Consider the following 14,610-nt stretch of genomic DNA (forward strand, 5'->3'; position numbering starts at 1 on the left):
GTCTGACAAGGGCACCTGGGTGGCTCGGTCAGTTAAGCATAGGACTCTTGATTTCTGCTCAGGTCATGATCTCAGAGTTATGGGATGGAGCCCCACATCAGGCTCTGCGCTCAGCAAGGAGGCTGCTTGTCCTTCTCCCTCTGCTCCTCCCCATGCTTATGCTTTCTCTCTCTCAAATAAATAAGTAAATAAAATCTTAAAAAAAAGAAGAAGAAGAAGAATACAGTCTGGCGGTTTCTTACAAAACTAAACATACTCTTACCATATGATCCCATGATTGCACTTCTTGGTATTTGACCAAAGGAGTTGAAACTTATGTTCCTACAAAAACCTGCATATGGATGTTTATAGAATCTTTACTCATAGCTGCTAAAACTTGGAAATAACCAAGATGTCCTTCAGTAGGTGGGTGGATAAATGAACTACGATACATCCAGACAATGAAATATTATTCAGCACTAAAAACAAATGAACTATCAAGGCATGAAAAAACATGGAAGAATCTTAAACGCATATTACTAAGTGAAAGAAGCCAATCTGAAAAGGTTATATACCGTCTGACTGTATCTATATGACATTCTGGAAAAGGCAAAACTATGCAGACAGTAAAAAGATCAGTGGTTGCCAGAAGTTGGGGGTGGATAGTGGGAAAGAACAGGTGGAGCACAGAGGATTTTTAGGGCAGTGAAAATACTCTATATTATACTACAAGGACACATATATGTCATTATACATTTTCCAAACCCATAGAATGTACAACACCAAGAGTAAACCCTAATGTAAACTATGGACTTTGGGTGATTACGATGAGCCAATGTAGGTTCATTCCAGTAATGGAATGAATAATGTTGATAATGGGGAGGCTATGCATGTGTAGGGTAGGGAGTATGTGAGAAATCTCTGTACCTTCCTTCCAATTTTGTTAAGAACCTAAAACTGCTCTAAAAAAAGGTATTAATTAATTAATTAATTTAAAAGATTGTCCTGGGGAGAAAACAAGAACATATTCTGGGTTTTGTAAAAACTGTATTAGTCATTAAATACCCAGGATCATTAAAAGCAAGATATTTGTAATTATCCATTTAAAAAATTATTATAAACAAAAGAAATTCTTTAAAATTATAAAATTATACTACAGTAACTTCAAGGTTCATTCTAGATTTTACTTCTTTATTTTACTGACTCTAAAATGAACTGTTTTTTAAAAATGGTTTTATCAAAGACACATATTCTGTCATCCCATCACTTACGATTCATTAGAAGACCCATAACTTAATGTTCTTCATCTTTCCAAGGAGCTTGTTAGCTGATTATAAAATCAATGGTCACATACCAGAAAACTATAGTCTGAAAAGACATAGTAAAGACATAGCTAAATTGAAGATTCTACTGGAAATTAACCAAAAAGAAATTACATACACAAAAATTAATTCTTGTCTTATCAAAGAGGAGTTGTTTTGTTTTGTTTCTGATACTAATCAGTTCTTAATATTTCACCTATGCTCATGTCTTAATTTGCTTGGAAAAGGTCACTTCCCAACGGTACATTGAAACAACAGGGTAAGAATAAGAAATTTTGCAACACTTTTACATACCTGAAATCAAATATACTTAGTTTTTTTTTTTTAAGTCCCTTTCTTCTATCCTAATAAAAACAAAGCTCTATTAGCCACCTATTTTTTAAGCAATGTTAACTGCTATACTATACTAAAGAACATATAAAAGCTACAAGTAAAAAAAATCACTCTCCTGAATGCTTACAAGAGAAAAATATGAGAATACAATTCATCACAGCTCCTAGATATGCAATACTTTTCAATGAAGGCAATTGCAATGAATGAATACAGCCCTATGCATGCTTAAATACCAAGCGCCCCCTTGTGGACAACATTGTTATTAGATTTATATATAAAATCTGTGTTACTTGTTTTGTGATTTGTCTCCAAACTGACACATGACCTTTGGGGAGAACACAAATCTGGTGACATCTAGGACAGAATACATCAGGAAGCAGTCTCAGATGGATTCTACAGATCTGCCACTAGCCAGATGGCTAGTGGGAATTCCTCTTCTTGCTTTGTTTGTATCACGTTCTTGAGAATCCAAGATCCCTTCAGTAAGATTTTCACTATGTGGCTGATATATCACTTTATTTTATTTTATTTTTTTTAAAGATTTTATTTATTTATTCGACAGAGATAGAGACAGCCAGAGAGAGAGAGGGAACACAGTCAGGGGGAGTGGGAGAGGAAGAAGCAGGCCCACAGCGGAGGAGCCCGATGTGGGGCTCGATCCCATAACGCCGGGATCACGCCCTGAGCCGAAGGCAGACGCCCAACCGCTGTGCCACCCAGGCGCCCCTGATATATCACTTTAAACACAAATATATTTAGGGGTGTCAATAGTGCTTTAGGCTCATTACTATTAACACCTGGTTATTAGGTTCTAAAACGCATATTTATGTCTTTTAAAACAAAATTTCTAAGAATATTCTGAAGGTGGAAATGACCAGAATGAACCCACTGGGAGCATGACCGGATGCTGCAGTGAGGTACTAGTTCCCTGGGAGGTCCAAACTGGGCTGGATGTTTGTCCAGGACCCCATGAAGCAGCGTAACTAAAAGAAGAATCTGAATCACAATAAAGGGAAGCACATTCCGGAAAAGGGTATGGGGCATCAGGATGTACAAAAGAGGAGGGCGATGATTAAGGACATCGGAAGTCAGCATGTAGAACATGAATGGACCAAAATAGAAAATGATATGAGGGGAGAGTCTTGTTTCTTTAAAGGCTCAAGTGTACGATGAAGAGGCTAGTCTGGCTCTATGAAAGAATTTGTGAGACTTCAAACTCTCTTCCTTCTTGCTAAGCAGGGCAAGGAGAGAAATGTTATGGTTTGTCCTAAGGAAAGCTGAAACATACTTCAGAAGGGAAACTAGGTAAATATCCAAAAGTAATATCTCAAGACGTCAATTGACCAAAGGATTAACTTGCAAAGAGGCCAATTCACCTACTGCTCTAAATTCACCAATTTATCAAAAACTTGTTTGTAGGAGAGTCTTCCATGCATGTGAACTTATTCTTTTTCTGAATATATTTTTCAATGATGATACTAATGCTAAGCCATTTTCATAAGTTGTTTTTAACAAATCGATCATTCTTTAAAATGCTAGGATTATAATCGTGAGTGTATTCAAAGATCTAGATTTCAGCAATTAATTTCCTATGACTTGATTTTCTACAAATTGATCAAGAGTCTTCCAGAGAACATTTAATGTGAAACTCGACATTTTCCTAAATAATGTTTCTCTGTTTCCATACTTTCTCCTTCATGTCTCCCATCACCAGACAGCCCTGTTGGCTTTGGGAGGATCTTCTGTGCTATCTCCATCTGACTGACAGAGTGTGTGTTCTGGTGAGAGGTTTCCCTGAAGAGACCAAGCTGTCTGGGTGTCATGAGAAACAAGTGAATGCACTGATTGGAAAAAGAAGCAGAGAGAAATAGAAGTGCTATGGTTTGAATGTGTATCCTCCCCAAATGCATATGTTCAAATCCTAATGCCTCATATGATGGTATTAGGAGGTGGGGACTTTGGGAGATGCTCAGGTCATGAGGGTAGAGGCCTCATGAATACGATTAATGCTCTTATAGAAAACACCCTATTGAGGTCCTTAGCCCCCTCCCACCATGTGAGGACACAGCAAGAAGGAGCCATCTCTGAACCAAAAATCAAGCTGTTACCAAACACCATACCTGCTGGTACCATGATCCTGGATTTCCAGACTCCAAAACTGCGAGAAATAAATTTCTATTGTTTGTAAGCCACCCAGTCTGTGGGTTTTTTTGTTTTTTTTTTTCTTTAAAGCAGCCAAAACAGACTTCAAGATAAGGGGTCATCAATTTTATGACTCCTAATGAATCAAGGAACAGGACTTCCACCATGAAATAGAGTTGACCAAAGGGTATGGTAGAACTTTTTGATAAAGACTTTATAGTAACTTTTCACAAGAGAAGCTATCTTGTACATCTTTCTCTGAGGGATTTAGATACCCTAAATCTGTTGTTGTTGTTGTTGTTGTTGTTGTTATTTTATATCTAATGGTGCTTTGCAATAGAACCTATTGAGATGTCTGCTAAAAAATACAAATGTCGAGGCCTTAACCCAGACCTACCAAATAAGGATCTCCAAGGGTGAGCCCAAGAATATGCACTTTTAATAAACTATTCACATGATTCTTACACAGTTTGAAAATTAAAGGACCACAGCTTTATATACCGACCAGCAACTAGGGACATGGCAGTGCTGGACAGTAAAAGAAAGTAGGGAAGTAGAGGGGCCAATCACTGTTCTTGTTTGTGGCACAGTGTCATAGGTACTAAGCTTGAGTGGGCCTCAATAAACTAATCAAAGAGAGAAGACATCAACTACCAGTATGCTAATAGTGACAGTAAAGCACTGAAAGATTATTCAAAACATCGCTGGGGAACCACCTATGGGGCTGTCTACCAGGAGCCATAAAGTTCTGATAAAGAGTTTAGCTGAATCCTCAGCTTCGTATTCTAACTGGAGATTAAAGAAGAAGCCTAGAGTGCCATGTCAGAACCTGAAAAACAGATACTGCTCATCAGAGAAAACACGGCCTAATTATCCTAAATATCCATCTGGAATGCTTAAAACAGAGTCTAGTCTTCCAGTGAATGGCTATAGATCTTTGCTCAATACACCAGGAAATTCTGGAAGTAGGCACTAGGTTCTTCTGGTGGATGTAAATAGAAGGGGTTAAAAAATGTCCACCCAGCAACCCCAAGAGAAGTAAAAGTTCAGTGCTTTTTATTATATCCCTGAAGAAGCCCCTGCTTTCTGGAAAGGTACTGAAAAGCCACAGAATTCTACTATAGTTTTAAGGGGTACCGGAAGATTCACAACTTACATGACAGAACAGCTGAATAAGTGAAAACATATTTCCTTGAAATGGGCTAAGGTTAATTTCACAAAAGACTTGTTCTAATGAAACTTAGAGCTCCCTCTAAAGTTCCCATTATCAAGAGAAGGGAAGAAGGGAACTGACGCTTTATCAAGGGAAGCGCTTACTGTGTTAGGCACTATGCTATTTGCTTTATACATCTCTAATAATCTTTACGACAACCTTGCAAGAGAGCTTAATTAACTCCATTTTACAGATGAGGAAATTAAGCCTCAGAGAGATAAAATAATATCCTTAGTGCCCCATAGTCTTTGAACCAGGACAGTCTAATTCTAAAAGCCAAGTTTCTGGGTAAAGTGGGTTACACCCACTCCATTGTCTCACCCCTTCTTCCACTACACCACATTTTCTTTCAATAGCCTACCTTCTAATTTCCTTTCAACCTGCTTACCTTCTTCCCCTTTGAGTCGATAATGTGCTGGAACTTTGGACCATGTGCTTTATCTACCCTGCACCTGAAATTTCTTGGAGAACATTCTTCTGCTGAACATTCATTAAACCCTTCTCCACCCTTGGCTTCTGTGATACCACTCTTTTCCAGTTCTCCCCTCTCCCTTTCTCAATAATTTTCCTTCTCAGTTATCTTCACTGAATTGCCTCCTCAGCTAATACCTTAAGTGTTAGTATTCCCTAGGGTTCCATCTTCAATCCTTCCTTTCAGATTTTGTATTTCTTTCTGAACAATCTCATACTTTCATGACTGCAGGTGACACTGATGACTCCATGATCTCTCTATTCAGAGAAACAACTTTCTATAGTCTAAAACCATGTCCAGGCGCTTATTGATCACTGTCATCTGGGTAATACACACAAAACTAAACTCATTTCTTAACACTCTGCCTGCTTCTGATTCTTTCAGTGCTGTTCACTATAATCATTGTTCAAGGGACAGTCCTTAATCTTCCTCCAATCCTCTCCCAGTCTCACCCAAGCATCACATACTCATAAAATCCGCACTCTTAAATATCTCTTCAATCTGTCACATCGCCTCCATCCCCATATCCTACTCACCTTCCCTTACTTGGACTGCTACAAAAGCGTCCTGTCTGGTTTCCCTGCCTCAAATCTCACCCTTCCTGGAGAAGCCTTTCTCCGTGGGGGGGGAAAGGCTTTTAAACTGTACATTAAATACTTCGAAAGCTTCCCACCACATATAAAAAGGTTCACATGCATACAAAATCCTTTGTTATCGAGGCCCTGCTTATATTTCCAGTCTTATCTCCCATCACCTTTTATTTATTACAGACCTACTGAACTAACTGCAGACCTGGGGTGTCTTCAGATTGATTCAGAGGGAATCTATCATTATTTGAAAATGTGCATCTACCAGGATCTAAACATTTCGCTCTGTGTGCACTAGAGCAGTGGTTCTCAAACTTTGGTGTATATCTGAATTATCTGGAGAGTTAATAAAGAACTCCGAAGTGGCAAGATGGTTGAAGGATAGGGCTGGCCTTTGTATTTTTATGAAGCTCCCCACATGATTCTGTTACTTACCAAAGTTTGAGGACCACTGCCCTAAAGCAGGGGCCAGCATACTATAGCCTGAAGACCAAATCCAGCCACAGGCTGTTTTGTAAGCCAAGATTTGTTAGCATAAAACCCTACCTATTCATTTAGGTTTTGTCTATGGCTCCTTTCACCCTACAACGGCAGCATCAAATAGTCGCACTAGAGATCAAATGGCCTGCAAAGTCGGAAGTAGTAACTATCTAGCCCTGCACAGAAAAATCAGCCAATTCTGGAGGAACACTTTATAAAGGGAGACATGTACAAGTATGTTCCCTGCAGCAGTGTTTGTCACAGTGAGATTTTTAAAAATCCTCAATATACATAAATCGGGAAATAAATAAAGATGTATATATGTATGTATATATATATCTACTATATATATGTATGTGTGTGTATATATATCTCTCTGCTATGTATATATACATATATATGCATATATATACACATATATAGTAAATACTACATAGCAAATAAAATTTACCAGATCTTTATGCATTAACATGGACAGAATAAAAAATGAATGATATGTACAATATATTTTTACATGCACTTTTAGACACAATATCTGTAAAAAGGTATTTAAAAATAACTTAGAATGGTATATACCAAATCCATGATCATACTTGCCTATAACGGGAAAGAGACAGCAAAGGGAACAAAAGGGTCTTCAACTCTATAGACTATTTTCATTAAAACGTTTGAAATAAAAAACTGACAAAAATTAAAGATTTGCTAATACTAAAATATACTGTTTGCCATAATATCCTCTGTGGGTTTTATTTTATTCAAATTAAAACCACAAATAATCTAAAATATTCAACTATAGGGAAAAGGAATTGAACATCAATTATCCAATGCAATGATGTATAATGTAGCTGTTAAAAATATATATGAAGAGGGGTGCCTGGGTGGCACAGCGGTTGGGCGTCTGCTTTCGGCTCAGGGCGTGATCCCGGTGTTACGGGATCGAGCCCCACATCAGGCTCCTCCGCTATGAGCCTGCTTCTTCCTCTCCCACTCCCCCTGCTTGTGTTCCCTCTCTCGCTGGCTGTCTCTATCTCTGTTGAATAAATAAATAAAATCTTTAAAAAAAAATATATATATATATATACATATATATGAAGAAAATACAACATAAGAAATTATTGGTTTAATTGTCCATAATTAAAGTACAGGATAAAAAATTGTCCATGAAATAAGGTTAAAATTATATAAATATTTTAAAGTGTCCTTATTTGTTCCTTTTTGGTGTTCATTTATTTATTGGGTTGTAAGTTTTAATCAATGTACACGCATGCAGAACTTAAAAAAAAAGAGGTTAACAGTAGATATATTTGACTTAATATTTATCTTTGTCTTTTTTTTTTCCAAATGGTATTAAATGAATATGAATTACTTTAAAATGAAATGGTACTTAAGGCGCCTGGGTGGCTCAGTCATTTAAGCGTCTGACTTTGGCTCAGGTCAGGATCTTAGGGTCCTGGGATGGAGCCCCCATTCGAGAGTCAAGCCACCTGCCCAGGTGGGGAGTCTGCTTCTCCCTCTCCCTCTCTCTCTGACTCTGCCTCTCCACTCCACCCAACCCCTCTCCCCCACTTGTGCGAGCTCTCTCTCTCAAATAAATAAAATCTTAAAAAAAAAAAAAAGTACTCATTGAAAGTGACCTTGTGTGGCAAATAGAGCTAATGGCATAACAGATACTCATTCTACCCTTCTTCCCACTACTATGCTCAGTGAAACACTAAATTTCCCAGCCTTTCTTGTAGATACAGGAGGTCATATGATGCAGTTCTAAGCAATGAGATGTAAGAAGAGACTCTGGGTGCGGCATGTTGGAAAATGCTTTGAAAGAAAACAAACTTGACTGGCCTTCACTTTGCCCTTTTCCCTTCACCTACTTCTATCTATTGAAAGAGAAGGTGAACCAGGTGAGAAAGTGAAGCAGCCATCTTGTGAGTATGGCGAACAAAAGCCTTCATTAAAGGATGGCAGAGTGGAAATTCAAGTCAGGAGCTGGGAGGAGCCACTGTGCCAACCTGAATTGTATCCCTCTAACACATCTGTTACCTGAGAAAACAAAACCAAGCACCTTACTCGTTTAACCCTTTCTCTCTCTCTCTCTTTTTTTTTTTTTTAAGATTTTCTTTATTTATTTGACAGACACAGCGAGAGAGGGAACACAAGCAGGGGGAGCGGGAGAGGGAGAAGCAGGCTTCCTGCCAAGCAGGGAGCCCGATGCAGGGCTTGATCCCAGGACCATGGGATCGTGACTCGAGCTGAACGCAGATGCTTAATGACTGAGCCACTCAGGTGCCCCAGCCCTTTCTCTTAAATGCAGCCAAATGTAACCCTTTACTGAAACATCTTGCTAAAATTAAATATTAATAAATTATGCTGCTGAAAGGCACTTTAAAGATTACCTAATCTATAGTACCTGAAGATGAGAAAAAGAACCTTCAAAAAGGTTGAAGGCTTGAAGCCAGTCTGTATCAGAACAAGGACCAGAAATTCACTCTCACTTAAGTGAATCCTTGTTCTAAAATATTAAAATGAAGTCCACTTTAATGATCCAGGTCGTAAATTACTTGCTTAGTACTTCAAAATTCTTTTTCAAATGGTAACATTTTTAAAAAATTACATATATCCTGGTCAAAAATTGGTACTCATCCTTGTTTTTGCCCACAAGCAAACTTGAAATTTGAAGTTACTCAAAATCAGCGTTCAAACTGACATCAATTTCTTAAGCATATCTGTATAGGTTACTTTTAAAGACCAAACAATCAATGACAAGGATAAAGAATCGGTAAATTTACAAATAGTATTTGAATTCATATTCTATACCCCCCAAACAATTTAAAACCTTTTCTCTAAATATCAACCTAAGAGAAAACCAAACATGTCTGCATTTCATTAAGAGTATGTATCTGAATTTCATAAATATTGTTTTTATATAAAGAATAAGACGTGGTATACTATCTTTTGTCCTTGAATAAAAGACTTCATTATTAGATATAGGATTCTTGGATCCCAATGCTTTTTGCTCAGTAGTTGGCTACTTCCACCACCAGCTCCTTGGCTAGATTCCTAACACCTGCTGTTCACACAATCTCCTCCCGGATTCCACTGTGTAAGAAAACCCAAATACTCCTGCATGCCTCTGCCCACAGAACAGAGAGAACCAGGTCCTTAAGAGCCTGAACTTTCATTATCTTTCCTTTCTGCTTGGTACATGGCCCCACTCTTGGTTTTTCTAGCATTTCTTTAGTCCTTTACTGAAGAGAAATAGAATTCTCTGCCTCCAGATCTAAACCTCTTAGAGAACCACATTTTTTTCAAGAATAACACAAACTCATCAAAGGAAAGAAATTTGTCAACATGAGTATGTTACAGAGTCTGAGATAGCAGTTAGAAAACCAATCAATTGCTTCTTACATATTTTGTAAATTATCATAGCAGGTCCCACCAGCACTTGCTGCTGTTCCCTGTAAGGCTGGTGATACCAAATTTCTCGAGCTAGCACTGAGGATGAGTTTTCAAGAAACTGGGAGTCAGAATATTTTATGTTCTGTAGCTAGTATTCTATATTTCATACGCTATAGGAGGAATTAAAATTCTATCCACCGTTAATAAAGACAAGGCTTAAAATAGCCCTTGCAGCAATTTCTAAATACCACAAGATGGGGATAAGACTCCATGACTTTTCCTGACTTTTCAAGACACAGAAATAGAGGTATTTCTGGGTTGAAAATAACAGAGGTGTATAAATTAGGTTATTTCTCCCCTGATTCATTATTTTAAAAAAATATGATATTTTTCTGTATTTTTCACTAAAGCTCTGCAGTTATTCATAGAGCAATCTCTATAATGCTCTGGTCCTCAGGACCTCTGTGAATATAGCAGTTAAGTGCTCAACATAAAGCTATTAAAAAAAAAGTTATTTCTGATAAGCAGTATAGAATGGCCGTTGGCATAGCACAATCTAGTCAAATAGGCACAGATTTTTTTAGAGAAAGAGAATCGACCTCCACATTTCCAGACTGTGTGATTCTCAGCAAATCACTTAATTGTTTTAAGCTTAGTGTCACATGTATTAAAGGAAATAATACTAAATTTTATCTCATTGGGTTGTGTAGTTCTGCCACTTTAGTGGAGTATTGTATTTTCATTTTCATATAAAGTACACTTGATTTTTGATAAGATTTCCACCTTTTTCTGAATATTCTTGAAATAAAAATTCAGCATGAGTTCTAAAGAAAAGGCTATTTCCAAGCACGCTCTAGACCCAGCATAAGTCATGCTTTAGGTCTTCTCTACATTTTAAAAAATAAACATTTAAACAAATGAGAAACAAATAACTGTGCTTTGTAAAGTATAAAACATATAAATTCAAGTAATTTATCAGGAGGAAAGGCTGTCACTAGAAAAAGTAGGTCGATTAGTGCAACAAGGTTTCTTTCATGTTACAGGATAATTTTATGGGTTCTTTGTTGGATTTTATACACTGTGTGTGTGAATGTGAATGTGAATGTGTGTATCTATACATGTATATATGTATATTCCAGAGGAAATAGAATGGAAATGTTTTTAGATAGGTATGAAATATATTTCTGTGTTTAATAGGCTCTGTTGGTTTGCAGGAAGTAGACACACGCAGGTTCCACTTGGACCGACTACTGAGATTCTGTTTCTTCCATTTTGTTTGTACCTGCAACCCTGCCCAGCTTTATAAGGTGGAGATTAAGTTGAAGGATCTGCTATAGGATTCCTTACTTCCTAGAAACAGTTCCACTGCACAAAATATTTTATTTGGAACTTGCCACAGTCTTTAAACGTTTTTTGGAACCTGTCTTTAAAAAGTACATAATTTCTTTCCTTCAATTATTCTTTTTGTTTAACCAGCTTTTACTCACCACTGGCATTTGTTCATAGACAAAGATAGAAGACAATCTATCTACAACAAAACAAATATGAAAATATTAACAATATTTTATCCCTTTTAACTCAACTTATATATATAACTCAACTATATATATATATAGTTGCTTCTGTACCTAAAGGATTTCCACGGATTTTTTCCATTTTCTCTTCTAGAGAAACAATTTGCTTTTCTAGTTGATCATTCAGTTCAAGTTGTGTCTCATAACGAACTTTCCATTCACCGCCTGATCGGAAAAGGGGGAAAAATCAAGATCATCTTGTCACCTCTCATTTATTTACAGCACTAATCAACTCATTTAAATCTCCTTTAAAACAACATTAATCAGCTCAATCTTATTGTATTTGACTTTGTTAGCAATGTAGATGAACAAGAGTGAACTAATTTTGAAGTATACACTTCTCGGTTAGATAGGATCTTTCCGGTTGCAGACAGTAGACTCGCAGATTACCGCACAGCCAGACCTCGCTAGGACTACTGTGATTCCTGGTCTTCTCACTGCTTATCCCCTTTGTCCTTGAGTTCCTCACGTATCCTTACAAGGAATTCCGTTAGAAGGACTATCAGGAACATGTTTCTTTCCTTGGAACTTGAAATATCCATACATAACAGCCTGAATAGTTCAAGCTTCCATCCAATGTCATGTCCATTTTTTATTCTTTGCAAACAAATTCTTAAGTCTGTTTAACAACTACCACTTACACGTTTGCTATGTACAAAGTACACAATGTTTCACATATATTAATCCTCATTTGAAAGAACTTTGTTACCTGTTTTACAGATGAGGAAACCATGGCTCAGACATGTCAAATAACACTCTTAGGATGAAAAAGCCAATAAATGGAGGAACTGGGTTTTGAACCCGGTTTTATCTAACTTCAAAGTGTCTGCTCTTAACTGCTATGTTAATACATGCAGCTGCCTATTCAGGCATCTTCTCTTATTCTTAAGCAGGTTTCTTTCACCAAGCCCCTTTGGTCATTAAGGCCAAAACATTTGTCTTATTGCTATAGGAGGGGAGGAGAATATAGCCTAGAGTTAAAACACCTTTGGTCAGCTTCAAGGCCCAAAGCTAATTTTTTTTAATCTTGAAAGTCACACTTTATAGAGAGAAAAAAGTTGGCTTGCTTCTAAACTTTAAATGCTCTTTACACATATGAGACCATTTCTGCTGCATCGTAGTTGACAGAGCAATCTAAGTAGGAAGAGTATTAGCACATACCACTGGTCTCAACCTCCCCAACCCGGCCGTCTCCCTTAGCCCCCTCGTCTCTAGTAAATATAGTGTTCCCAAAACAGGAGCAGGAACACCCTCCCAAACTGAAGTTGAAAGTCATTAATCCAAAAGCTTTAGGGAACAAGAAGAAAAGAGAAGCCTGAGAGACTGAACATTCATCCAAAAGATACCATGAGTCCAAATAGATGTAATTATCTGTATAACTGGCTCGCTAGTCTCTATAATTGAACCCCTTTCCGTACCATGGGACTGGGGGCTTCAGAGCAAAATCAGAAGTTACCAAAAAATTATGAATGTAATTCATTTTTAGCACATCCGACTATAGTTTAGAAATGTTTGCCTCCACTTTAAAATATTATTGGTCTAGAGATCCTCAAATATAAGTAAGCCAGTAGTATACAATCATGTATTAATAGCACTAAGCGCAAGGCCCTGGAGGTAATGATGTCAATATTCACGTTCCCCAATGTGATAAACTGACCTCAAATGTACACACTCAAACGTGTAACTCCTTCAGTATACCAGAGGGCTCCGGACTATAGGGGACAAAAGACAAAGAGAAAGCATATGGACTGCTGCATTATAGGAGAAATTTTTTAAATAGTAGTGTCAATAAAAAATGGGAAAAAATAGTCTTATGCTGCTGTAGGGTTACACTGTGACTTTCATGGGCCTTTGTGGCACTTTTGCCTTTGTGGGCCTCTTCCTCTGTAAAAAAATATTGAAAACTCTACTTTACTACCATGTTGGTATAAAGACAAATATAGTCCAGACTGGATAATATTTATTTTTCTTCTGATTTTAAAATAAAATATCTTATTGGTCTCTAAAAGTATCATCAAGGGCCCTGTATAATGTGCCTACTGCACCTAATGGGTAAGTCAGCTGGGGCAGATAGGAAAGCTAGCGTGGCTAATTCTAGGTTGACTTCTTAATAAAGAGTACGAACTAATCTTTTCAGAGTAAAGAATACTCTGTTCTTAAGCTATCTAGGCTATGGGTAATCATTGAGACTGATTTCCAGAGTTAATTTGAAATATCGTTGTTTGATATTTTTGCAATTAGTTCATATCTAAATCTAATCTATCCGACCTCTACTAATTACTGCCACATTGCCAAAGTTGACCTGAGAATGCATTCATTGCTGTTTTGATCTTGCTAGGAGGAAGAAGACACATAAAACAGGAGAATCTATTTTAGAAAAATCTTAAGATTCATAAACTAACTGGGCCCAACTGATCTGTTGCTATTGTTGAACTGAAAAGGAAAAGACAAGACAGAGCTCTCAAACAGTTAATTAACATCGATTTGTTCCAGGTCAATTATGTTCCTAACCCTGGTAAGATAATGTGTATGTTATTAACAATTCGTTAATTAATAATCAATTAATATTCGATTACATAAAAATAAAGACTACATAACTTATCAAAACCTGCAGCCATCACTGATTTATATGACTAATACCAAAGTGTGTTAGAACTTCTGATTCCTTAACAAGTAGATGGAGGCCCACAAAACTGGAGATTAATAAAATTGTTGTGTTCTTTTCACTAAATAGCATCGACTCCCACAAATCACATCAACTTCCTACTTATCAAGGACTTCCTTTTTCTAAAAAAGGACCACACTGATTCTCTCTCTACCACATTTTGTTCTGTGATAACCCAAAAGTACCAAAAATATTAAGGTTTATAATTTTTGCATAATTCTTTATCCATCCTTAAAATGCATAATGTTTAAATTATGTTTTCAATTGGGAATACGAGTGGCAATTACAAATAGCAAGTTTTTTGAATAGGCTTCCTACTAAGGGAAGTGAAGGGACATCTGAAACACCCAAATAAGAGATGTGGTGCTATCTTTGAGACAGCTACAATACACTTGACACCAAAAATGATGATCCCCGACCTTCAGCACAACGGCAGCCAACCTATAAAGG

At 37.2% G+C, this 14,610-nt stretch overlaps 1 protein-coding gene across 1 annotated transcript in view; it reads right to left on the reverse strand.

Annotated features, from left to right (window-relative positions):
• Positions 1–14,610, reverse strand: part of CCDC169 (coiled-coil domain containing 169) — a 46,403-nt gene that overhangs the window by 22,360 nt on the left and 9,433 nt on the right. Inside the window, 2 exon segments of the mRNA XM_008692230.2 lie at positions 11,409–11,449; positions 11,550–11,660. Of these exon segments, the coding sequence (XP_008690452.1) occupies positions 11,409–11,449; positions 11,550–11,660 (152 nt within the window).

This window comes from Ursus maritimus, unplaced genomic scaffold (assembly GCF_017311325.1).
Source record: "Ursus maritimus isolate PB19 unplaced genomic scaffold, ASM1731132v1 scaffold_10, whole genome shotgun sequence".
NCBI classification, from domain to species: Eukaryota; Metazoa; Chordata; class Mammalia; order Carnivora; family Ursidae; genus Ursus; species Ursus maritimus.